This window comes from Ammospiza nelsoni, chromosome 2 (genome assembly GCF_027579445.1).
Source record: "Ammospiza nelsoni isolate bAmmNel1 chromosome 2, bAmmNel1.pri, whole genome shotgun sequence".
NCBI lineage: Eukaryota > Metazoa > Chordata > Aves > Passeriformes > Passerellidae > Ammospiza > Ammospiza nelsoni.
The window spans coordinates 40,043,078-40,070,852 of record NC_080634.1 but is presented as its reverse complement, the minus strand read 5'-3'; the positions used below and the strand labels follow the sequence as shown (position 1 = coordinate 40,070,852).

At 40.9% G+C, this 27,775-nt stretch overlaps 1 protein-coding gene across 1 annotated transcript in view; it reads right to left on the bottom strand.

The window, feature by feature from the left end:
* FAT3 (FAT atypical cadherin 3) overlaps nucleotides 1-27,775 on the bottom strand; it is a 394,792-nt gene that overhangs the window by 36,002 nt on the left and 331,015 nt on the right. The window contains exons 14-20 of the mRNA XM_059466196.1: nucleotides 27,410-27,643; nucleotides 13,664-14,053; nucleotides 11,192-11,406; nucleotides 10,289-10,426; nucleotides 7,508-7,651; nucleotides 6,764-6,961; nucleotides 3,432-4,230 (exon numbers count right to left, since the gene is read on the bottom strand). Coding sequence (XP_059322179.1) covers nucleotides 3,432-4,230; nucleotides 6,764-6,961; nucleotides 7,508-7,651; nucleotides 10,289-10,426; nucleotides 11,192-11,406; nucleotides 13,664-14,053; nucleotides 27,410-27,643 — 2,118 coding nt within the window. The remainder of the gene's footprint in view (nucleotides 1-3,431; nucleotides 4,231-6,763; nucleotides 6,962-7,507; nucleotides 7,652-10,288; nucleotides 10,427-11,191; nucleotides 11,407-13,663; nucleotides 14,054-27,409; nucleotides 27,644-27,775) is intronic.

Genomic DNA, 27,775 nt, shown 5'->3' with positions numbered 1-27,775 from the left:
AGTATTCAGAAAATACTAAAAGTGGCTTCATAAAGTCTGAATTATCTTGTTTCATGAGAAAATGGTCCAAGGCTGCTGTTCTCTTGATTAAATAATGTGGATGTGTCTGCATTTTTGTTGAACATTCCTGGGTCAATTAGAAAAATTCTTTCAAACTATTAGGCCGGAACCATATTAAACATTTGAAATAGAATTCATCTCATCTAACTTTAGGGTATCTGACTGATTTTAGACATCTAGGGAGAGATGTATCACATTATTAAAAATACCTCCTTTTTCCCACTATCTGCAAATGGGGCCTGGAGTGACCAGGACAGATGTAGATATAGGTCCATATTTGTCAAGACTATTTCAATCCATTCTTTGCTCTGGAACTTATTAGCATACCAACACTTTTGTAAGATCATAATGCACAACAACTCTAGAGCAAAGCAGTCCCAACAAAACCTGCTCTGCCCCTGCACTTTTGTCTCAACACAAAAGAATTACTTTGCATCATGAAAAAATACGGAATAGATTTTTGCCTCTGAAAAATGAGAATGCCGTGAGAAATGTTTTACAGGAACATATTTATTCCATTCCTCCTACATTTATTTCTCCCTGACAGATGTTTGCATACCTCATGCCATGTGATGGGAGGTTGGTAATTGCAGAGCCCCTCTGGTCACGCTGACACAAACCCCAGTTTGTGACAATATTTTTCATACAAACACAAACAGATGAGCAAAAAATCTAAGGAGACAGTGTGTTATTGGAAAACTCTTTAGTTCAATTTTATTGATTTAAAAGCTAAGATTGATGCATGTGAACTTTTGAACTTACCCTTCCAGAGATGAGCAGCTGAAACTCCAAAGTTCGCCACTGCCTACTTTACTGTCTCCCTGCATTTTCACATTAGATAACTCTGTTTGCTCACAAAGGTAATCTAGGCAAGTTATGCACAGCTGGCATGCATAAATTGTGCATATCTGTGACATCTGCCAGTGGACAAAAACACTCCAAGTATGATACATATTTCAAGAATGAGTGAATTAGTTCAAACTCAAGCTTTCTGGGCCATAATTGAATCAGATCTCTGGAAACATATGCAGTATTTTAATGGCTTTTTCATAATACAAGGTATTAATATTTACTGGATGTGGAACTATTTTAGCAACAACAGAAGTGTAATACTTTTATTACACTGCTAATATCTTGCTAATGCTGTCTTGTTAAATAAGCCAAAACAAATTGTGCACTTTTTCCAGAATTGCTGCATCTGTGCATTTATTTATAAGAACTACTGATGGAAGAAGTATTGCATTTTCCAACTCTTTTACTCTAGTCTTTAGCTTTAATGGAAGCAAAACTACCCATACATGCTCTATTATGCTCTCACAGGTCTGTGTCATCTCCTATGTGAGAAAACACAGTGTGTTTGCCTAAATACCAAAATATTTACTGTGGCTCCTTTAATTAAAAACAGTAGAAGAGGATTAAGCATTAACTAATGAAGAGAAGGCCCAAAGCATAAATTTTTGCTTCCCACCAAGGTGTATTATTTCTGTGCAAGTAAGAGACGCCAAGGTGTTCACCTCTTTGGCAACTCTACCTAACACAGCAGCTCTGGACATTTTTTTACTACAGGCTGTAGGCAGGCTGTATGTGCTCAACCCCACCCCAAATCGTGGGGATCCCCCATGCGAAATCCCCACTTAGTGCCTCAGACAGGAGCAACGGGAACCCCTCTGGCTTTTCAGCAGGACCAGGACAGGCTGCCTGCTGCAAGTGTTCCCACACAGCAGTCTTCAAGGCCATGACAAATGGCCCAGAGGCTGAGGGCCACAGGCGCTCTCAGAACCACACTGCCTCTCCAGCAGCCTGTCATCCATTTTGAGGATTGACTGGTACATGACAGAAAAATTTGGAAATCACTGTCCCAGCTGAATTTCTGTGCTTCCATTGCAAGCTCGCTGTGCCAGGAGAGCTGCTGGGTCAGAACTGTGCTGCACTGCAAAGTCCCTTTTTTGGAGTTAAACTAAGGGATTATGAGGCAGAGGGAATAATACATCATTATTGATTTTAATAGGTAGTGAAATGAAATGATAAACAGTGAAAATTTTGGCTGCCAAAAAACCAATTTCTGACTGTGAGGACTATCACTATCCCCATGGAGATGAGGATTTGTGATTTCTTGATACAAAAGCGAGACTAAGTTTTAATTTAGAGAATATAAAGAAGTTTGGCAGACAGTGTTCCCGCACTGGCTCCTGGACCTGACTGGAGGATATTGCAGCATTGTCCCTTTTAAATCTGTGAAAATCCTTTACTTCAGAGCCTTTCATGTGTAACAAAATGCTGACTATTGTTATGATAGATATGTCTATTTGAAACTTATAAGACTCTTTGTTAAAGAGTGGACAGATAGTCTGCTCTTGAATATACCTCAGATAGAGATCATGGTATTTTTTCAGAATTGAACTTCTTTGCCACTATTATCCATGTGCTACAGGAAGAAAAATGATTTCTGGTTAAGTTTTATGCAATTTATGCCTATTTTCATCCCCACCGAGGTCAGTGGTAAAACATGAAGACCTGCTGACTGCTGCAGAAACAAAGGTTGGTTATTGAGGGCTATGGCTGCTGAATTCTTGTATTGCTCTGTGTGTGTGCGCATGTGTGCTTAAGATGAGGGAGACTTAGATGTATTGATTTTACAGCAGCTTTTTTCTCTGCTCTTAAATGAAGTGGAATGAGGAGCAAATAGCCTGGCAAACAAAAGAAAGAGAGCCAGTATTACAACTGCCCGAGGTTTTAAAATCCAAGCACAGAATCATACAGAAGCTTGGCTTGTCAGTCTCTCTGTCATATGCCCATGTGAAATCTCTGCCAAAATGTGGAGCAGCCCGAAACCCACTCTGTCCCCTACTGCAGCATTAAAGGTCAGGCAAAGTGCTCGCTAATAAAATACTTCATTGGTTTTTGTGGCTGTCTGCAGCAATGGGACTGAGAAAGGCCTTTCCACCTGCCTGGCTTAGGTCAGGGGTGCTTTTCCTTGGAGACTGCTGGTGCATTGCTGGAGAGCAGGCTGCTCTGCTGCAGTCACAATCCAGGTTTATTCCAGTGGTGGCACCAACTGATTGGGAAACTACATCCCTCCCTCTCCTGGTCCTTCCTCTCCCACTCCTTCCCCTCCCCTGGAAGCTGGCTGATTGCAGAGCCTCCAGGAAAGCGGTCTTTGTCGTAGAAGGCCAAAGTTCATAAACTTCCATTTACATCAGTAAACACGAACAATTCTTCCCGAGCCTGAGAAATCAATTCCCACAAGGCATCAGCCAGTCGTGCTTTAGTGGACTGAATTGAAATGCCCCTTCTAATCTGCATCAGAGGAATAAAAAGGATCCCATCGCATAATGTGCGGCGATGGGAGGGGAAGAGGGGGCAGTACTCACCATTGCACATGCAGCGCACATTCCTGTAAAAGCGGGGGCACACAAAACTAATTCGCGCCGTGCTGTAAGTCATCAGGGAGTGTGAATCAATAGACAGACTTTGCTCACAGTGCTGTTCGTGACAATCCAGTCCGGAGCAATTCTTCTCCAAGATAGCAGAAATACGAATCACATTTTCCAAGTGTCTCCTCGCATTGGTAAGCTTCTGGATCAAATAGGCAGGCTTATAGAAGCCGCCACTGTGCATCTGAACGGCGAACAGCATGTCGAGCTGGCTGCTGCCCGCCACCGGCTGAATGCTGATGATGTGCAGGCTGTCCTGCTTCTGGGAGAGCACTGCGTTGCGCAGGGTGCGCCTGAACCCGTGCATGTGCAGGCCCACAAAGTCTTCCGGGGAAACGTTCTCGAAGCGGATGGTGACCGTGTTCTGCAGCATTTCCTGCAGCAGCTGCTCCACGTGCACCACCACGTCGATGGGCACCTGGAAGCGGCCGTCGCTCACGGAGACATTCAGGACGTACTTGCCGTTGTCCAGCCCTCCGAGGGCGATGATCTTCCCGTCATGGCTGTTGACCTTGAACAAACTTTTCTGCTCTGATTTTAGGGTGTATGTGAGGACATCGTACACATCCTGATCTGTGGCATGAATTTTCCCAATGACTCCTCCGGGAAAATCATCTTCCATGGTGACAATGAAAATCTCCAGTGGAATGGCGGTTGGTTTATGAATGCTCTCTTCAATAACCCTCACCTGAACATAGGTATGGGAAACCTGCTGAGGCTTCCCAGAGTCCTTTGCCTAATGTAATTTAGAAAAAAAAAAAAAACAAAAAAAAGAAAAAAATAAGAAATAAAACCACAGACGGAACACAGCCTGCAACCGTAACTTCTTGCTATGTATATTCTCACAGAATCAATAACTCTGGAAAGAAGTTCTCAAACAACGCTCAAATGCATTTACCAAATACATATGTAAAGAAGTGTCTCAGCCATTTCTAGAAGTGGAACTTACAAACTCTTTAGGGAAGCACTGATCTCTAAGTGGATTGCAGAGAGAAATGTGTCAGTAGAATGTCTCATTACTCAAACTGAAATGTTCCCAGGATCCCACAGCTATCACTCGTCATCTTTACAACAGAGAATATACCAACAACATGGTACATTCAGCTCCAAACACAGTTTGGGCTCACTTCTACCCTGGAGAAGAGACTGAATTCCAGTGAAATACTGGCCTTCTGCATTGCTTGGTGTGCTCCAAAGCACTCCACACCCTGCTTAGTTTGTGTGGATGTGAGGGAGTTCAGAATTTTTCTACAGCATTCTGTCCTTCTTCCTGAAGCAACCAAGAAAAACATGCTTGACATAAATAACATTTATCATCCTCCAAAAATGAAATAGGTGCTTGTGCTGTTACTAATGATAAAATATGAGAGCAGCACTGCAGTTGGAAAGATGACTGGATGACCCAGAGCAGGTATTATAGCATCATTTGCACTATTTTTATAGAGAGCAAAAGAGCAAGTCTGACAAAAAACCCAAGGCCATCTTGACAGAAAGGTGCGCAAACTTGAATCAGGGTCCTTTCCTACAATAAGAAAAATGCTTTATTGCAGTCCCTATTACGATATACTGCTCCACACATTTATTTGCTTCAGAGAAGAACAGAAGACTAAACTGTCACTAGGCAGAGATGTGGGACATGTTCAAAGATCTTTGTATTTGGACACAGGAGGAAAATTTACAAGCTGAAGGAAAAACTGGGAGGATGACAACAGTAATACGGACACTACTACAAGCACATTGGTAACTCTTAAGACACTCTAAAATTTATTTATCTTCACTCATAAAAGAGCTGTGTGGAGTATTTAAAAATATTTTATATATGTGTGCAGACAAAAGCCCATGTACATAGAGAAGAGATTAGGTCTCATTCCATTTTCTATTTTAACATTAATTCTTAATAAACCTCATATAGTGGAGAAATCTGATAGTGGAAAAGAGAAAGCAGCACTCTGGCACATATGGATGGAAAGAAACACTTCTATGGTCTAAACATAACAGGAAACAATACAATATGTTTTCACTGCAGAAATCCCTGAAGAAAATAATACTGGGAGAAATCATGCCTCCACAATCCAACAGCATGGTTTTCTGAGCATGTTGGTGCATCTCAGACATGGTGGTGTGTCTAATATTTCACTTATATGAAATATATGGATCTCTAAACCTGGTGGATGCTGCTTAAAAAAGAAAGAAAGAAAGAAAGAAAGAAAGAAAGAAAGAAAGAAAGAAAGAAAGAAAGAAAGAAAGAAAGAAAGAAAGAAAGAAAGAAAGAAAGAAAGAAAGAAAGAAAGGTAGGTGATGATTTTTTATTTCCCTACAAGGCTAAAAGATAGGTTTCAAGAATATTAAATGGCAAACTTGTAAAACTTTGATTTGAACTGTTAGTTAGCATCAGAGCCTGTATTTTGTGAATTGTAACCAACAATTGCCTCTAAGGATGCTACTGCTGTGAACATCATTAAATGTGGTTGTAAAGGAACAGACAGGCTGTGCTTAGAGAGATCAACCCCAGCAAAGCAAGTAGAGGAAGCAAGAATTTCAGACACAGCTTATGGGACCATGACTCATTTCAGTGAAGAGGTTCATTCCCTAGACCTGCATATTTATTGAACCCTAATACATCTTCTCTGCCAGACCTGAGAAATGTGGACAAATTACTTTTGGATTTACAGGTTTTGGCAATCAAAATTACCCTGGTTACAAAGCTTCTCAGCGATTATTCTAAAGCTAAGTTTGAGCTGGACTTCTATTGCATGTCTTATTTTGACATTCTTTAAAAGCTAAGTTGACCTTGGAAATGTGATTTCATGAATTCTTGGAAGGCTTCCAAAAATTTATGATTAAATTTATGACTTAAAAGCAGAAATTATTTTCCTTCCTAAAGCAGTATTTTGCAGTCACTTGTTCTGGGGTGTATATATATGTATATAATGCATTTTTCTCATTTTCTTTCCTTAGCCACAGAAAAAAATGATGAAAATCTTAAACCATAACGTTTGCTGCTCAGAGCTGGTTGCTGCTCAGAAAATTCATTTCATGCCAAGGAAATTGGAAAGGTGGCTGGCTACCTATTTATATTTACATGAAACCAGGTTTAAGAACATCAAAGAAAATATTCTGCATTGTGCATTTGCAAACTGGAATGTGTGGTATTTACTCGCAGAATACAGCGCATTAAAAACAACTCACACAGGGAAAGTACAGGCTACCTACCACTAAGAGGTTTTTTTGTTTCAGTGTAGAATGCAGATGTAAAAATCAAGTCTTACCTGCACGCAGAGCACATACTCAGTTGAGACCATGTGCTTGAAGATGACTGCAGACCTCAAAACGCCATGAGGGTCCAGTGTAAACTCCTCCTCTTCATTTCCAGTGAGGATGGTGAAGGTAAAAGGGGGGCCATTGTGAAAAGAGTCTTTGTCTGTCACTACCAGCTGCAAAATGCTTGTGCCCACTGGTTTATTTTCCTTTACACATATACACAGCGTATAAAGAAAAGGATTAAAATGATACATATTGCAAGCATGAAATAGCACATTTTTCTATCCTGAATATTCAACTGAATGCTCTTTGCTGGCATTTCACAAGCTGAGCTTTGTTGACACCGCTTACGCCCCATGGACCAGCGGCAGAGATGAAGGAACCCGCCACACCTCCAGGGCCTGCTGGGCTCTCTCTGATACTCTGTCGGATCAGAACTGACTAAAAGTCAAGACTCACACCCAGAGCAAGGTATAAAGAAGTGTGAACTTATCCCAGAGCAGACATTTTGAGGTTGGAGTACCTGGTGCAGCAGGGATGAATGTTAAAATGCGTGACAGATGCTGTGGTTAAGGAGCCTCAGCAAACAGAAACTTATCAAAAAACTCAAGAAAGATTTGTTTATATTTTCCTTTAGATAAGATCACTTGATACATGTTTTGCAGATAGAACATCAAAAGGTACTTAACTGAAACCAAATGCCCATGCATTTTAAAAGTCAGAGAAGTTTTTGATGTGCAGGAGAAACTTACTTGAATTACAGCTGTGTAGTTAGCTGGAGTAAACATAGGGCTGTTATCGTTCACATCAGAAATGTCCACATTGACCGTCACAGATGAAGACAAAGGAGGGGTACCACTGTCTCTTGCCTGGACAACTAATGAATAGCCAGATATCTGAAAAAAGGTGAAAACATTAAATCATTGTGAAAATGGCCCTAAATTTTAACCCATGTTCTTTACATTCAATGCACCACCATCCATATTTTAAGGAAATCTGTTTGGCCTCATTACCTTCCTGCCCTTAGTATAGCATTATCCTGTTTATCACCATATTGTGCCCCTACTTCTGTTTTAAAAGGCTACCAATAAACATAACAGCTTCATTGTATTAAAATAATTGCATCAGATAAAGTATTCCTGAAACAAAGGGGCAGACAGAAAATAAATGACAGATAATATCTGAACTCATCCATTAGTCCTGTAAGCTTACATTTCCATCTCTCCTAGGCGTCCGCTGGGATAAGTGACCTGATTCTATTTATCTTACAGTTGGTTTCCAAGATATTATATAAATTGCTTATTAGAGCCAGCATCAGTTTGACACATACTGTTTCTAAAGCGGTGATGGAGAGCCATGAAAAAGTTCACAGGCAGTTGGCTTAAACACACTGTAAAACATTTGGGAGTACGAGGGACAACAGTCTCTGTAGCAACAGAATATTATCCACCACTCTGCAGAAGATAAGTGGGCTTGAGTCTGCTTTTTTGCAACAGACACAAAACAGTGCAGTGCAGGCAGTTCAGTGCATCATCCACAGGCCCTCTACACACATATGTGCCCGTGTGTGAGGTGTGAGCATATGTGACAACTTGCAAAAGCTCTGTCTATGCACAGTTTATGGATGACAGTTGGATTTTCCGAACTGCATCCTTATGTTGGCTTCCTTAGGTCTTACAACTGCTTTTTACTGTACATTGCTCCTTGCTCTGCAGGGAAAGCTGCTGACACGTCTGCCCCTGAATCCTCCCACAGCAGAGCAAGAGAAGGGCAAAACATGCCAGATACAACACTCTGCTCCACCCTCTCAGTGCAGGGCTGGAAAGGGGAAAAGCACGGCCCTGCAGAGGGGAACAAGACAACGTTAAAGGGGCTTTTTTGGGAAGGGCATGTGAGGGAAGGAAATCCAAATACATTTGAAAAATGACAGCTTTTTTTATGGTAGGGAGGAGCTCAGACCTAGCACACAAAATAAGGGTGCTCTTCTGGGATGGGGGACAAAACAAAAGGAAACATGTTTTTGGGGGGCTTGTATGGAAGAGATAGACTGTGATTTGGTGGGGGCAAAGTGACACAGGAGGGAAGAGCAATCCTGAGCTATGGAAAGTCAAGTAACTTGAGTAAGAGAATTAGAATCTGTTTTTTAACTGTAATTTCCACTGCTAGCTAAAACCAGAGAGTTTTGTAGAATCTCTCCCAGTTTTTTTTTACTGTGTTCCCTTTCATTTCAATGTATCCCAGAAAGGCAGATGGCAAAAGTCATGGTCTCTGTGTGGTTACAGCTCTGGAAATAAGTTCTCTTAAACCACTGAATCCTGGGAGTCAGCACTACCTTTGGGGATCTACAGCAGATGGGGCATCATACATAATTTTCCCTGAAGGGGTCAGAAACACCTGTGTCTAGGAAATGTGCCAAGGAAGCAAAGAAAAAGACAATATAACAGCTTATTTTAACTGAGGGAAACTTTGGAAAATGCAGACCTAACACAGCTGGCATTACACATGCACACTCTTGTGAAGGTAAGTGTGTGTATCTGAATGCAGCTGCACATCAGAAACTAGAAAAAGTCGTATTAAGGAACTCAGCCTGTGCTTCTATTACAGCCAACTTGTAACATGCACAGTCATTGTTACTCCTGTTTTACACAGTCATTGGTAAAGTCATTCTACCACCAAAGACGAACAATTGCATTCTGCTTTTGTCATAATACAGAAAGAGGTTTTTGCCACTGTTTTAAGAAGCAAGATTTGCTTCCAGTAAAGAGCTTCTTCAGCTGAGCCCATATTCTGAAGGTAGCAATCTGCTTCCCCAGTTTTGTGGGTGCATTGCTGAGAGGCAGGAGGCACAGATTTCCTTATGTGCTGCAAGGTTTCTGAAGCCATGCAGCACTCTTCTGCCCTGCTAGCAGCACAGGCAACTGCATTTGTTTGTTTCTTTTCCCAAAAGCTGCTAATTGCTAGCTATGGCAAAATGGTGGTAAATAATCCTGAATGAATAATGGAGTGAGCAAACAAAGCAGCAGAACCTATTTAATGAAGCACTCTTTCACTTTTGGTACAGCCTGGCCACTTCACAACATCCCCTCCCTGGTGGCATGTTTTGCAGAGTGCTAATTAATGGCTGAGATCTCGGCTCGGCGCTCGGTGCCACAATCTGGAGCATTTTGTAACCACTCTTGCACACACGGCTGCACGTGTGCACTTGCACGCACAGGGGAGAGGAGGCAGCTCATTAACACAGCAGCAGCTCCTGCTGGCACCACGGGGCAAATCCAGGGCTGCTGCTCTCCCCTGATGCAGCTGATGTGTGGGTGCACGGTGGGAGCGGCAGCAGAGTAGTGCGCGTGTAGAAACACTGCGGACAGGGCTGGCATGGAAAGAATGGGGAAACATCAGAAAGACCCATTGGAGCAACTCAGGCTGATTGCTGCAGAGTATAAAAAAAAAGACTCCTTCCACACAAGCTAGCAGCAGAGTGGAGATTGATGCACATCTGTAAGTCATTGTAAGTTAAGAAGTCCCACATGTCTTACCCTTTCTCTATCCAATTTCTTTTTAACCTTCACGAGTCCCAAAACAGGATCAACTGAAAATTCATTGTCTTGATCCCCATTCACTATGGAAAAATGAATCTGACCATTGGGAGGGCTGTCCAGATCTTCTGCTATCAACTTTTTTTTGAGAGAAGAATAAAAAATTAGAAAAACAAATATCAAGTGATCTGTATGATACATTAATTGCTCAACACACCAAAAAGTAAACTTCACATTCCATCAGACTAGTTATACCTGAACTGTACACCTCTAAAGCATCAATCCAATAGGTTTTGGTTAGCAGGCTTCACTTGGGCCTTTTCAAAATGCTAGTCTGAAAACATACAGAATATTTTAATCTTAATATTCCATACAACACTCTCTCTCTGGATCTACAAGTTGCAAGATGAGAATATTGTGAGGTTTGGGGATGGCACACTGCATGCCAGACTACACAAATACTATGTATTTGGAGCTCTGAGCAGCCTGGTGCAGTGGAAGGTGTCCCTGTGCACAGCATGGGGGTTGGAACTAGATGATCTTTAAGATCTCATCCAACCCTATGACTCTATGATTTTATTTCACTGAAAAGCAGAATTCTGCCTTTCTATTAAAATCTGTTTCTTTCTAGCTGATTCATGTAATGTAACAAAATGCAACGCCTAAAATATGCTATTGCTCTCTGACAGCATAACAGGGTTAAAAAGAAAGGCTCAGTACTACCGCTACTTTCTTTTGGGGAGAAGCTGCCAGCAGCTTGGGGAGCAGTAGCAGACACAGAGTACTGTCTATAAAACGGTTTGGGGGGCCTCAAGACATAGTAATTATCATTATTAGGCAGTGCAGCAGTTTTTCAGGGGCAGGGGCTTCATCACACCAAAATGGCACCCTGGCCCCGCTCACCATGAGCACGGAGTCACCGACGGCCGCGTCCTCGCTGATGACGGCGCTGTAGACGGCCTGGCTGAAGGTGGGCGCGTTGTCGTTGACGTCCGTCACGTTCACGTTCACCGTCGTCACCGCGCTCAGCGCCGGCGTTCCCCCGTCCTTCGCCTCCACTACTAAGTAGAAGTCCTTGCACGATTCAAAATCCAAAGCTTCGACAATGGAAATCACTCCTTTGAAGCAAAGGAGGGAATGTCAACAGCCGGCAAAAAGTAAATGATGCCACAGAGCAAGGGATTTGACTGTAGTAAACAGTACAGCATGCTATTTATCACCATGGCACACATACAACACTAACTGTAAGACTGCCCAATCCAATAAAAATGTTTATTCAGGTTTCTAGCTGTCGTTTGATTAAAGAATGATGCCAATTGCACTTGGGTTGCCTCTGCAGAAAGGGCCTTTACAAGGCATGAGGCAATGAATGGTTCCTCATGAAAATAGCTTTCATTATGTGAGGATCACAGATGAAGAAGTGGGGGCCGTATTCACCCATTTACCATCTCATTCACAGAGCCTTTGGGAGAATTGCATGCCGACTCTGGAAATAAGCCCTGACAAGTCAACAGAAATTCACTCCCACACAATTAACTTCTCATGAATTAAATACAAATGAATAGGATATGAATACCTCTGAGAAATCAGTTGTCTATCATTTAAGTGATTAAACAGAGACTTCCCCACTCAACTAGGTTTATAATATTTATGTTACTTCACCACACAACCAAAATTAAGACTGTCTGTAACTTGATTCACTGCATGCACCCAGATTCCCTCTAGGACAGAAATTATCTGATTTCTAGTGTTCTTACAAACCTCCAACAATATCAGCTTCCTAACCTTCTTAGGAAATGTATTTCAGGCCTTAATATACATTATAGCTAGAAATTTCTTCCTATAATTTTACCAAAGTAATCCAAATGTAATTTAAACCCATTCACTGTAGACTAAGACTACAGTTTATTTCCCTCTTCTTCACAGGTAATTTCTATAGGCATGAAAACTAACAGCATGTCTTCTCTTTTCTAGCTTAAACAGCCTTAATTTCTTCAGTCTTTCCTGTTAAGTCACATTTTACAGACCTCAGATTATTCCTCTTAATCTTGTCTGGGCTCTCTCCAAATGAATTCCACCTTTCATCATGACTTGCTGAAAGCAGGAGCCCCAAAGAGAAGCTTCCAAGGGGCTAGCAGAGAGTTAGGTCCCACTGATAAATGGTGTGAAGGACATTATTTTTCAAGCTCTGATCAGGCATGCTACATCACCACTCTGCTGTCTACAAACTCAGCTCCTGCCTCTAAATGGATAATAATGGAGCTGTCACACATTAATGAATAATATATAGTTTTAGTTTTGGTGGGGTTTTTTTTCTGTGTGATTAAGCTTCATTATGGGTTTTTATTGATTTATTTCCTTGGTTTCATTGTCAAATGTGAAGTTAAATATCGCTGCCTAGGCATATTTACGTTTAAATTTTTCTAGCTCTAATCAACATGATGAAGATGACAGACAACACACAGTTAAGTCCCTCACATGAGAGGCAGCAGCCTCCGCAGAGTGGAGAGCCATTTTTGCACACTATTATAGAAATGACACAATGCATAATTTTGAGATTTTTCATGTTACTGGCTATTACAGTTGCACCCAAAGAAGTGTTCTCTTCAGCTTTTATAATCAAGACTGCTTTGCTCTCAGACTCAGGTGTCAGATTTGTACTGGTCATCCTGAATGCTATGAGACGAAGGGGATCCACTACAGGAAGCACAGAATAAACAGGTTACAGTTGATGAAATAAAAACTCAGTGAGGATGAAGAATATATCCCGCTAAGGAAATTCGGAGAAAAGGAGCCATTTACACCAAATGTGATACCTCTGTTTGGTATTTCTCATAGAGAAGCAGTGGTGGACTTCTAAAATTTGTGATGTATAACCAAAAAGACCTCAACTCAAGCCATGGCTGAAGTCAAAAAGACAAATCAGAACAACCTAAGTCAGGGAAGCTGCATATAGCTACATAAATGGCAATCATGTATTAGGACTGAATTGGTCACAACAGGTCCTGGTAGCACTGGCTGATGCTTTCTAAGGGGCAGACAGTTGAGGCTGTACTCAGCTGGTAAGCAAGTGAACACTGCAAGTGTTCAGAAGTGTTTTGCACAGTTGGCTAATAGGTTGTCACATCTATATTGGTTTCGACAGTCTTACTAATGGAGAAAAGTATTCTCCACTTGAGCTGGGGCAGCCATGTGTGACCGTAGCTGACATCACTCTCCAACCTAAAATTGCTTTTTAACTGTGTAGTTAATTACACAATGACAAGCTGTGAGTGTCTGGCCTTGGAAGTCTTTTGGTCCAAGAGTCTTCCCCAAAGCATTCATGTTTTTCTGATGCTTTAATTCAGCACTGCAAGTAAGAGCCACTTTACAAACCTGTTTTTGAGTTAATCCTGAACTTCCCTTTCTCATTTCCTGATCTGATGACATAGGCAATCTCAGCATTTGTACCAATGTCTTGGCTTGTAGCAAAAACAGAAAGGACCTCGGTGCCAGGTGAGGTGTCTTCAGGTACTGTCACAAGATAATCTCTTCTTTCGAACACGGGAGGGTTGTCATTAATGTCCAGCACTGTGATGGTAACGGTGGCAAACGAGGATAAGGTCAGCACAATGCTTTGATCTGAGGCCTTTACAGTGATGTTATAGGAGGACTGAAGCTCCCTATCAAGGGGATGCTCCAAAATAATGATTCCTGATGACCGGTCAACTGAGAAGTAACCATCTGCAGAGTCTGACAGGGAATAGGTGACTTTTCTGTTCACACCTGAAAGAGAAGCAAATGGGAAAATGAAAATGAGAAATAAAGAGAAGAAAAATCTCTCCCCATCTAACAGAAACCCTAAGCAAAATCTGCTATCACACTGAGGGGTAGGGTAGAGGTAGGAGTGCCTGTGGGTACAGTATTGCTGAAAGTTGGGAGGTCAGGGCATGCTGTTCTCACATGACAAATCCCTGTGGATAAGTTAAGTTCCTTCCCTCATCATGATAATTTTTTTTTAAAGATTACTGTGCAAAACTGTTGGACATTGAAACCTGAAAGCAGAACCCAGATATTGTCCTTGCCCAGAAGAGTTTATAATTGAATTAGATGAGAGAAGCAGAATGCTGAAATTGGAAATGTCTCAGAGCACATCTTGAAGGAATAGAAATGTACATAAAGGGAAAATAAACCCGTAGAAATACATCAGGTGGCACAGAATGTACTTGCTACCAGTGCTGCCTTGATTCCACTGTTGAGCAGAAAAATATTATCATAAGATGATACTTGTTAAACAAAAGCTGCATCAAAAAACTCATGCCAGAATATGGACATTTTAAAAAGGAAAGTCCCTCTGCTCCCCAGCCTAAGAGCAAAAACTGAGTTGTAAAAAAGGTATCCTGTGTTTTTAAAATCCTGCCCGTATTTCCCAATACAAAGCACCTATGCACCCAACTGCTGAATATGCAGATCTATGCTAAGGTTGTTGTCAGTAATAAGGCCTGAGGGGATGGTACTGACTTGGTTTCTGCACTAGAGTGGGATAGCCATTTCAAATCTAATTAAAAGTGAACACAGATATAAGCTAATTCAACTCCCTTGATGCTAGTTGATTTTGTGATTTCGTCCTGGGTGCTTCAGTAAGAGATGATAACTAAAACACAAAGATCCACTAAAATGGAGAATCTCTGTTTTTAACATCTCTCACTTGAGCATTTGCTGCTGTTTTTGTGGGAGAACAGGCTTTACAAGCCTGACATTAATCAGATGAACAAGAGCTACCAATCCCTTCTAGGCATATTTTGTTAATTTAAAATTTGTGACAGTATTATTCTGCTTTCCAGCAGCAAAGCATTGTAGAAATGTCTGATCAAAAGCAGCACAAATCACAGTTGTTTTCTGCTTGATGTAGCAGGAGTTGAGCATCCACACAAGGGGGAGCTGGGAGACTCTTTGTTCAATCACACGCACATAAAAGCTAGAGCAACTACAAAGTCTCAGACCCTACTTGAAGGGCATTAGGAATTATTATTTGGCTCTTCAGAGAATAAAGTTTTTATGCAGTGCTTGAGACACCAGAGCATATTTAAAAGGTTGAAATGCCTTTAAAATACGGAACATATTAAATGGCAAAATTGCAGTGAACTAGGCTGTTAGGGTTTTCGTGTTGTTTTGGTTTGGTTTTTTAATCACAGCAAAGCCTCTCTCACCCTGGCATCACAAATATGAAAAATAACACGTCCCACTTTCAGCAAAACAGCAAGGCAATCAAGGAACTGACTCCTGTCCTATAGGGGAGAAACTGATCCCACAAATTCACAGGAAATTCCTTCATGTTAAAACACGAAGGCTTTGAATACCCTACAGCTGCTGGAGAGCACACTCACCCGTTTCCTTAGTCTCTTAATACATATAACAAAATACTGTGCCAGCTGACAGTCAACCAAACTGACAAACACTAAAAAGTAGTAAAACCCTCTAGAAAGTGGAAGATTTTCAGAGTCTGAATGGTTGGAGGTATCTACGTTTCCAGCTGGGGAGTATCTCCTTCAGCTACACATCCTCCATGAACTTCTACTTACAAAAAAAGGACAGACATGACTATAACAATTAATTAGTTAGTAATAGCTGATCCTCAGGGATGCTGGAAAATGGGATATTTTTCCCCTTGATTCAGAGCATACCACTGAGCACCCAACCTACACATGAGTTTTAAGTGTAAAACTATTTAGCATTCTGCACCAGCCACTCTTGGTGCCTGCCAGTTTGTACACAGTATCAGACACCCCTCTGAGGCAGGGGCCCTAACACACACCCTCAACTCCTCTGTAACTGCAGGACTGCTTTAGTCTGGTTTGCAGCTTTCTCTGGCACAAACTCCCTTTCTGATACTCACTACAGCACACCTGGCCACACGACAGAAGATTCATATACCCCAGTCCTTGAGAGCACAAACAGCCAGAAAGGAAATGGCCAATGGATGCCTTGTGCCTTGAAACACCAGGAAACTTCAGCAAGTGTATCTTGCAATGGGGAGTGGGGAGAGAAAATCTGGTGCATGCGACACCACAGAGGGCAAGTTTATGTACAGGAGGTAATAACTCCAGTAAAGGCAATCTGACATATAATCCAGCCCCTCTTCTTCTATTCTACCTCCTAAAAGCGATGTCCATGAATTAACAAAATATTAGTAGTGTTTTTTGTAAGCCATTGCTGGTGTTCCTACAATGGAGACAGATCAGATATAGACTATGGTGTTCTGGTTGCTCACTCTAATACATAGGATTTTTAGGCAGAAATAGAGACAGTAAAATCTTGATGTTAAGTGCTTTTATTTTTCCATCCTGGAAAATGAGAGAGGACTACAGAAGTTCCACAGACATAGGTTATCTTCTACCAGAACAGTCTTATTTCTCCCATGGGACATGAAAGAAAAAAAGGAAGTGCCATTTTATACAAGAAGAGACAGAAGATTAGGTCAGAAGACCTGAGTGGGTATACAGATACCAACTCTTGGTGTCTTTTGGCCCAAATGCCAAAAGGAGAAAAAAAGAAGACATACAGAGGGAGATCTTAGCTGTGTGCTGACCCTCTCATAGTGTGTTTTGAGGGGCGGAATTAAATACTTGCTTCTTAAGAGTAATATAATTGAAAAACTGTGGCAGAAACAGCACTTGAAAGAAAGTGTTTGTTACATCAATAGCTGTTTCTACCGAGCTTTCTGACCCAAGGCTGGCAGAGAAATGGGCATGAGGCAAAGGTGAAGTAGGAAGCTATTTCTATTGAAATTCAAAATGCTTTAGTCCGGGGGCTACCCTATTCTGAGAGAGGTGTCCACCAGTGTGTGTCAGTGTCATCCCTGCCACAGAGGTGATGGTAGATTCTGCTATAAAGGAGATGCTTTCTGTGGAAAGGAAACAGCTGCTTCAATGCCATGGCTCCTGCAGTGGTAAAGAGAGCAATCCTCCCACACTGCTTGCCTACAGCTCTTGGGGGGGGTTAATGTTTGCAAACTGTTTTGTGTCAACTCACTCACTCAAACTTCTCAGATTTCTAAGGTGCCAATCATGAACATGAGCTATTTGAACAAGGAAAGCCTTTGCAGGAATCATTATTACAATAAGAAAATTGCAGTACATTTCTTTTTAAATAAAGGAATAAGGTAACACCTTTTCTATTTAGACTTGTATTAGCATACGATAGAATATTGCCCTTTGCCAAATCTCAGGTGTGAACAGCTTGTAAAACACACACCCGCCTAGTACCTCAAACACCACTCTTCAAACAGGCTTTTATTCTCGGTTTCTTCTGTACTAAAACAAAGGGGCACACACTGAATGTCACATCATGACAACTCCTATGTCATTACTACTCTCAATAGCATCAGGAATATATAATAACTTTGCTTCACAATTCAGCACTATCAATATCCTCCTTGTATAAAGCACAGAATCACAGAATCATTCAGGCTGGAAATGACCTTTGAGATCATTGTCACATCTATACATCTTTTAAATACTGCCCAAGGTTGTAACTCAACTGCTTCCTTGGGCAGGCTGTTCCAGTGCTTGAAAATGCTTTCAGAGAAGAAATTTTTCCTTTTCCCCAGTCTAAACCTCCCGTGGCTTAACTTGCTGCCATTTCCTATTGTCCTACGGCCTGTTACTTGGGAAAAGAGTCCCACCCTCAACTCACTACAACCTTTTGTTAAGTGGCTGTAGAGAGAGAGAAGGTCCCTGTGAGCCTCCCTTACTCCAAACTAAACACCCCCAGCTCCCTCAGCCGCTCCTCACAGCACTTGTGCTCCAGAACCTTCCCCAGCTCCATTTCCCTTCTCTGGACACGCTCCAGCCCCTCAATGTCCTTCTTGCAGTGAGGGTCCAGAACTGAACACAGGATTTGAGGCGCAACTCAACTGAAAATGGTGGAGTTACAACACATTTTGATCCAGATTGACACCAATTAAAAGGCTGAGCATTAACCCAACAGGCACAATCCCCATATGACAGTAAGTTTCTGCAGTGGGCAATACCTTTAGGCATCACGCAAAAAGTAAAAGTTACACATATTAAAAGCCACACATAGTGTTTCTCCTTTCAGTTTTCATCTGTCACCCTGAACTCATTATTTAATGCATTTCCCCAAATACAGCTAGACCACTCATTTTAGTTTATGTCTGAAAAATGACATTAACTTTTGTCATCTACTCATTTTCATTTTGAAAAAAACAATGAAAAGAAATGTAACGTCAAGTATTAAAAATAAACAAGATGTAGACCAGAAAGCAAGCTGAAAAAGAATATTTTTCAGTTTAGCAGTGGTTTGCAGACATACAAAGCAAACTGTCTGATTGTTGTGCTTCCTCTTGCCTCTTTTATGATGTGATGATTAACACTGGTGTGTACCTATGACCCTTCCCAACTACCCAAATGTTAACCCACAAGGCCAATTACTAGAAAATAAAAGTCCACAACTTCGTTAACAGCAAACAAGACAAAAGATGAATTCTAAACCAGATTTTATAGTACTGTACTCCATCATTTTGAGATGAAAGAGAAACCTTGCCTGAAGTACCTTGTTGAACTGTAGAAGAATATATAGCCCCATAGGGAAAATATTTCAAGTGATTTTTACAGCTTAAGCAGAAAACCTGGCTGAGTTCAGTCCATAACACTGCTACCAAGTTAGACTTCCACTATTTTTCCTTTCTCTGAGGGAAAAAAATAGCCCTAACCCCAAAGGCCTGTGTTCACACCACTGCTCCAATGGAGTCAGGGTACCATGGGGTGAGAGCAGGGCAGACCTGAAGATAATCAGCCCCTTACTGAAGGGAAATACTTGACAGAAATGGGAGGTACAAACTGTTAGCAGTATGGGACCATCCTGCTTTCCATTTCAGCTGGGACAGGAGCTGCCTTTTTGGTGGGAAGTCAAGATCTGGATAGTTGACTCACCCTCCATCTCTTTCCTCCCAGGGATTTTCATATTCCTGGGTACCGGTTTACATCACTTGACATATATACTTGTTTTCTTCAGTGATCCTGAGTCAATTTTTCTGAAACTGGGATTTTGGAGATACCTGATTTAGGTTTACACATTGCAGCTGGCAACATAGGGAAACATAACCAGAAGCAGTGGAATGCACACAGAGAGAAACATAAAAAACACATATACATATATGTAAGCATGACTAGAACCATTAAGGTAGGAAAAAACCTCTAAGACCATTGAGTCCAACTGTTAACCCAGCTCCAAACGGTATCCTCAACCAGCACATCCATGCACATTTAAAACACTTCCAGGGATAGTAATTCCACCCTGGACAGCCTATTCCAATGCCTGTGAAGAAATTTTTCCTAATATTCTATCTAAATCTTTCCTGGCACAACTTGAGGCCATTTCCTCTCGTCCTTTCACTTGCTACCTGGGAGATGAGACCAACCCCTACCTCACTACAAGCTCCTTTTAGGTAGTTATTAAGAGCAAGCAGGTCTCCTCTGAGTCTCCTTTTCTGCAGGCTAAACAACCCCAGCTCCCCCAGCCTCTCTTCATCAGACATGTGATCAAATATTTTGTATATTATATATTATATATTTGTGTATGTGTATATACAGAGAGACTATTCATATACATATATGTTTAAGTGTTCCAGTTTAAAGACAGAGTTTATTTGCTCAATGTAATCCAAGAGATACAATTCTCCCTTGTCTACTTCTTTGCCTCTATGTTGTTAACAATGTCTTGGTAATCTCAAAAATTAAAGAAACTACTAGAAATGAGAAAGTGTGAAGAGAGCCAAAATCCTGAGAGGTCATCTAATTTATCCCTGCACAAAGACAAGATGGATGCAATTCATCCCCAAACAGAGGTCTCTCCTTTGATCAGGAACTTGCATAAGCTCCTTGGACACCCCAGAGTCTCACTTTTCTTACAACTAAAAATCTTTTTGCTGACTTTTTGCTGAGATTGAATAAAATTAATAAAAGACAAGGGAAAAAGAAAAAAGAACAAGGGTCAGCTTCCTTCCTCAGAGCTACTTATCTGAAAGCTGAAGACTGTTATATTTTACCATCTCAACTCTTTTTTCCCTGGCAGACCCTCTCAAATGTTTCAATATTTCCTGACTTTTCTTCCAGACTTGTGATCTCTTTTGTCAATCTCCTACATCTTCCTGGAAAATGTAGCCCACACCTTCTTGGAAGTGTTGCACCCGGAACAACAGGGCCTTTCAGGTCAGGATTTGCCAACACCAATTAAACAGAAAGAATTACTTATTTTTTCCAGTGTTACTCTGGTTCACCCATCTCATAGAATATTTGCCTTTTCATAACAGTATGAAAGAATAAATACCTTCAGCCTGTGGGTCACAGCTGCACCTCTGCAGCCACCAGCCAGACAACACCAGTGCACATGGTTCTCTTGCCTAAACATGGACGTCACACTTATCTTGATGTCTTGCACTGGGCTTTTTCATACCACTTTTCCAACTGTTAAATACCACAGCTGCAGCTTTGGCACTATCTAGGGTAACTTGCAGCACCACTCTGCTTTCTGACATTTAGCAATACAGTCCTTATGCCCATTTATTAGGAATCAAAATAGCAATGCTGCACCCAGCATCTTTCTTAACTTACCCCTCCAGTAAAAAGGTTACTACAAACTCCCCTGACAGCAGTTTGGTGCAGATCATGTTTCCCTGGCTTACACATAAAAATATGGTGCAGTACAATGCCATAAAACTCACTAAACCTAAGCCATAACACTCATAATATTTATTTCAATATGGCCTCCTCACATGTTGCAGAAGGAAATGAGACTGGTTTGATGACTTCCAGTTCCTGAACACAGACTAGCTTTCAGTCATCTTGATACACACATCTCATTATTTTAATACAAGGAGGGTTACTGCATTCCCCTGACCACCCCTGAAGCTTTAAAAATATGGCCCTGTGAGGGATTCAACAGGGTCGTGCTGAATGTTTTGTCAGAGGTTTTCAAAATCCCCGAATACCTTGTTTATTAACCTCCTAACAATAAGTCAAGTCTAAACTCCTAAGAGCCTATTATTTTTTAATTTGGTAATTTTTCAGGGCTCCAGTGTGCTGCATCTCTGCATTCCTATTAGTGTTTTTGCCTTTACTAGGAAGGCAAAATCTAGGTTTTCTCCTGAACAGCTCACTGAGTGAATTTGGACTTGCAAGTGTCTGTAGGACTGGCCAGACAACTGGGGAACGCTGGGCTTTGCCCTTCCACACTCCTTATGGAAGACTCGACAGAAGTCTAATGGTAAGGACACCTTTCCCGGAAGAAGGAGCATAAGGATACATCATCATGGACTGTTGCTATTCATTGAATAAGCTCTGAGGAACAGAGCCCAGAACCAAATTAACCACCAGGCTACAGAGCAATTTTTGTGTTTTTTTTTTTTTTTTTTCCTTTTTGTTTTGATTTTGGTTTTTTTGGCTTTTTGTTTGGGGTTTTTTTTTTGGTTGATTGGTTTGTTGGTTGGTTTTTTCTTTCATGGCTGATTCCCAAATTCTTTCTGAAAACAGCTCCAGTGACAGTGGACAGGCCTCCCTACTTAAACAACACCTCTGCACTGTTTTGGATTGCTAGAGTAAAGGGAATTAATAATTCATGTCTCTTTCACATTCTGCATTAGAGACCTAACCCGGGTAATATTTTAAAAGTCTGTGAGGCAACAATGTGGGTGAAGATATAGGAAGCACCATGCATATTTTAAAGAGAATGAGTCATCCTCTGTAAAATATCTTGTAATATTTATTTTATAAAAACCCAGACAATACCTAGAAATGCCATCTAGCTGGCCTCATTACCAAAGTTAACTACCTATTAGTTGTTGAGTTTTAGTATATCTTCTGTCCTATTATCTCTGTTATTCTTTTTATTCATGTTTTGATCCCTGCCTTCATCTTTTTCAGATCCTGAACACTCCAAAAGTTTCTAGATCCATTTTAAGGGACATGCCCAACACTAACAAACAGGCAAAGCAAAGGTTTGCTGTGTACTGGTTCTGCCAGAAAATGCCAAAATCAGCATTTCTATTATTTTGTTACTTACCATTACATGTAATTCAGAGAGCTGCTCTCCAATCAAGCTGTGACTGTCTTCCACTTCTCTCTGACCCTCCTGCAATCTCACCTGGCAACACTTCACACTTCCCTGAGCCCAGCTGTGAGGCAGCTGTGACTGCAACATGCTCAGTTGCCCTAATTCCTTCAAGAGCAAATCCCACCATTGATGAGGCTGAAGTTTGTACTCTAGTCCAACATGTGTATTCTTGAAAGTGGTGACCCATTGAACAGCCTGCGTGATTTTTTCCATGCTAGGCTCACCAGCATCCTGATGCCACTTTTTAAAAATCAGTGATAAACCTCAGAGAACTATCTATATTCTGATCACTACTTTGGCAGGTACTTAATTTTTACTGTTTTAGTAATTTCTTCTTTTTTCTCATTGACACAAAGAGAGGGCAGGAAGAAAAAGAAGACAAAATACACCTGCTTCCCCATCCTCTTGGAGGTAGGTACACACTAAATTGGACTGGCTGAAACCTGAAGAAGAAGTCATATTACCATTTATCCCTAGTAAAGAAATCTATTATTTCCTGTGCAGGTGCCGTGTGAGCAACACATGGTAAGGGTAAGGGTTTGGGTGTGTGCTTTTTTTGACGAAGTCTTTATTGAAACATCAAAATCCATGAGGTCAAACCTTGCAGGAAAAATATAGTTTCTTGACACAGATTTCTTTGAAATCCAACATAAAATTTTCCATCAGAACCTGAAAGAAAATGGCACTCCTTCCCTCAGTTTACCAGTTTCCCTATCAATTCTTGATGGAGAAGTTTGGGTTTAGGAAGCAGATGTCTCCTACTAAGAAGGTCAAACTACTTCCCCCAGAAGGGCTGAGTCTCTTCTGCTGCAGCTCTTCCACTTTGTGTGAAAAGGTGAATAATTAGCTCCACGTGCCAAGAATCAGACTGATTACAGACTTGATTTATTTAAAATCTCCAGATTAAACACAAATGCACTAATCAGCTGACAACAGAATCCTTCTCATAAATCCTGGTCCAAATAATATTTAACTCTATAAAACTGCTTAAAGAACAGAGTCAAATTCAACCCCAATTAACCCATATAATCTGACTGTATAAACATACCTGTGGGAGGGTCTCAAATCTTATTCTGGCTTCCTGAATTAGGCTTTCAACAGCCATATTTTCTCTCATATCCACCTAAGTACCAAAGCATCAAATACTAGGAACAAAGAATAGAAATCCAGGCTCATCATTCAAATCTACTGACCCCAAAACTAGCTGGATGTTTTTTTTCAGAACTGGTGAATAAATCTTAGACCATTCTGCTCGTGAGGCTACAAGCCCTGCAGAAACTGGGACATATCCAAAAGTCTGGGCAACCTATGCACAAAAGTGAGAAAATGCTTTGAATAAGGTAGCAGACTGCTCATTGTTTTTCCAGGTTGCATTACTCAATGTCATTAAATCTTCTGTACGATATGGGAGGCTATTTCCTGAAATAACACCTTTTTTTCATGTACAACAGATCATGGTGAGCATGTTACACTTTTATCTGTATCCACAATGCAGGTCTCTGGTTATTCCCAGAGGACCTCTGAGGTGCTCATGCTGCATAGCAGTCAACCCTTGGAAGACATCACCCTCTGCCCTTGGAGGTAGCCAAAAGCCATCTGGACTGAGTCCTAGATAACCTGCTGTAGACACCCCTGCTTGTGCAGGAGGGTTGGACAAGATGCCTGCTATTCAAGGAAGAAGCAGACCAGTCACACCAGTGACTCTGAGAAGCACTCAGATTTGCCTTCCCAAACCAAAACATGGATACCAGCTGGCTCCTAGCAGCATGCATGTTACCACATCTCCTGTGGGATGCGCTGGCATGGGCCCTGGGCTGGGGAGGGGCTGTGAGGTTGGGGGACAGCTGAGAACAGAGCAGGGCAGCCTGCACATTGTACGAACTCTGCAACCAAATAAAGGCTGCTCCTGTCAATTTTTTACCTACATGCCTGTGTTTTCCTGCACGTTGGCTGCATGCAATACAAGGTGCTGGCTCAAAGATGGCCCAGTCCATCTGTACTGGCTGGTTGTGCAGGGGATGATTTGCCACAGCTTTAAACATCGACTAATGGGGAGAGAGGCTGGAAGGCAGCAGTGGCAGGCAGGAGAGAGCTGCCTGACAAGGCAATTCCCATGGTGAGCCAAATTAGAATCTCATATTCATCATAAACCCAGAAAAAAAATCAATTGGTCAGTGAAATCACTAAACTGAGTACAGATCTGGATGGCTGATGCCCCAGTGGTGATGAAGAAGACTGCAGAAGGATGGATAATGCACTATTCATTTTAGTGCAATAAGTGCTCCTGCCTTTGGTAGACTACACCATTAATCATCATGGAAACAGGCCTGAGCAGGGAGCACAGCATCTGCAAGTGAGGCAGGATTTAACCATCACTTAAAGCACTGCTGAGCCTGGATGATACTGTCATTCATTCTTGTACTCTGTGAGCAAGGCCACAACACCCTGTGCATGCAGAAAACACGAGCAGCCCTGGAAACGAGTATGTGCCTGCACCTCAGCTTTGGGCTCAATGTTTATCCTGAAGTTTGTTGCAAGTATGATGTCAAAAAATTAATAAAGTCCCATGTAAGTTTCCTCAGAGTTGCTGCCCTAAAATGACCCTAATTCCTTTGAAACAGGCTGATATTGCAGTTGTGTGATGGGTTTGCTCATGTAATTACACCTCAGCATTCATTCCATCTCTTCTAGTGCCTTAATTTGAACAAAATGGAGTAATTTGGCTCTTTTCTTTGGAGACAGTGGGAGGTGAAAAATTCACTGCCTTCTGTAAACCTCTTGAAAAAATGTAGAACCAGCATTTCGCTTTCATTTCTTAGTTTGAACATTTCCAAACCTGCTGGTGGTGAATAAGTTTCAAATACCATATTGTGGAAATACTAAAACTTTCCAATTACAGCAGTATAGGAGAAAGAATTGTTTTCAATTAAAACCATAAAATATCCTAACAAATAGACTTATGTATATTCTCTCTCCTTCAGGAGATCATGTAATTTAAGATCCGCAGCTGTATGTCGAGGTAATGGAAAATGAGCTTGTGTGCTACTAAACAGTTAAAACTGTTTTCTTTTGTTGAATACTGTGAAGGAGGATCACAATTTTCCCTCAGTGTGTCCAGCTGGTACAGCTATTTTCTAAGTATGTATCCAAATTATAAATATAATAAACAGCAATTTATGGTCCAGTCCTATAATTTCACATGATATTATGAGATCAGGAGCTTCAACAGATTTTAAAGGCACAAGGCAGATATAACCCTATTTTTCTCTTAAGTGGACATTTTTTTAAATTATCTAGCAGCATCTGAACACAGTATTGTCAGGATTCTGTTGTGTTTAGTTGTGGACCATAAAAGGACTTCTCACAAGTCTTCTCTCAATGGCCTCAATATTCATGCTCCTGCCCTTCAAGCCCAAAGCAGAGCAGGCAAATTCTAAGTCTGATCACAAGATTTTTCCGGAATGTTAAAAATTTATTTGTATGATTACTGCCTCCACTGATGTTTTCAGGACACCACTTCAAAAAGCCTTAGAGGACTCTCAGCCCATCAGGAATATCAATAATAATATATTTGTTCTCTCATGGGAACATTACAATACCTGTCCTCATTCCTTACCTAGCAATAGGGAATCAGTGATTTTACTAGGGACTAACGGAACAGTAACTAGAACAAAATCCAGTTTTAGGGACTTTTTAGTAATTTACTTACGGTACACAGTATGGTTTGATTTTCAGGTCCAAGCATTAATGAAGTACATAGCCCCTTCTCATTCACCATATCCATCCCTCCCTTTAACTTCTCTAGTTTCAGAAGGAAGGTACAGCAACTAGCTCATATTTTGTGGGTTTTTTTAATTGTTAACTATCTTGTTATGTAAAGTTGGCGCTAGTGAGAACTTTTCTTGACAACTTTTTATTCTAATTGTGTCCCCTCTCTCCTTGAATGTCATCCCACATACAAGAAAAATGGCAATTAATACAACAGTGGAAAATAACAACACTGTCTCTTCAGATGGTTCAGTAGTTTACCAGCAGTAATTGGCTCTTCACTGCAGGACAATATCATAACTTTAATTGCAAGTTTTCAACCATGGCACATAATGTGGCTCTTCATAGATACATTAATGAATGATTGCTGCTCCTTTATAAATTCCTGTATATCTAAACTATCAGCCTCACAAATAACTGAGACTTCCAGCATGCACTCTACTCAGCAAAATTATTTTTTTAATTCGCTTAATGAAAAATCTGCTTTTTGCATGAAACTACTCAGGCCATAGGTTTTACAGAACACCTTCAAAACACAGGAAGAAAAAACAAACAAACAAACAAACAAAGTTATTTCAATTCAAATGAATGACCTAAAAATTTTTCTAACATTCAGTAGGTTTTACCACTGTATTATGCAAAATTATTCCCCTTTAAATATTTATAATCGGGCCCACATTTCAAGGCTAAGGTCCTCATATAATAAAAGATTACACTTTCAAGGAGTGCGCAGTTAAGTAACCAGAACATTTATAATGTACATTCACAGTGTGCAATAGTTTTATGCTAAGGTAACCAGCTGGAACAAATGGGAGCTATTGCAGTATAAAACTCTAGAAAAGCTGTGATTAATCAGGTATAGGTCCCTGTGGCATGTAACTATATTATTTGCATAAATAGAGGCATGGGTGCTCAAAATCATGGCTCAAGAAAAGAGGCAAGACCACTGAAGGAAGAAAGTTGCAATTTAGCCCCAAAAACATCTTTCCCCCACTATTGCTGATCAAGAGAAGACTACATGTTTCTGTGGCTGCTGCAACACCTTTCTGTTTCTAACACCATTATGTCAAGATCAGGCACAAGCATTTTGATGTGAAAAAAGAGAAGAGAAAGAAATGGGGAGGGTAAAGAAGAATGAGGAGGAGAAAATGGAAGAAATTTAGCAATAGAGAAGCAAATCAGCTCAGCAATTCCACCAACCCACAGAATTTTCATTTTTTTTTTGCAATTTTATTTACTTACCAACATCAGGATCAGTTGCTTGGACTCTTGTTAACAAAGCTTTAGTGGCTGTGTTCTCATAGACACAAGCAGTGTAGTGGTCAGATGAAAACACTGGTGGATTATCATTAACATCTTCTAAAATAAGATGGATTTCTGACTGGCAAAACCTGCCACCACCATCAGTGGCTCGGGCAACTAAGTTGTATGCAGGGATTTTCTCTCGGTCAAGAGGGGCCAGAGATTTCAGCTCACCTGAAATTATTTAAAAGCAGAAATTGTCATTACTATTGTAGCAACATCACTAATTCTAGACAGCCTGAGTGTCTCAAAACCATGTGTTCCAAAGGAACAGGAAAGAGAAAATAAAACCAACATTGCTTATTC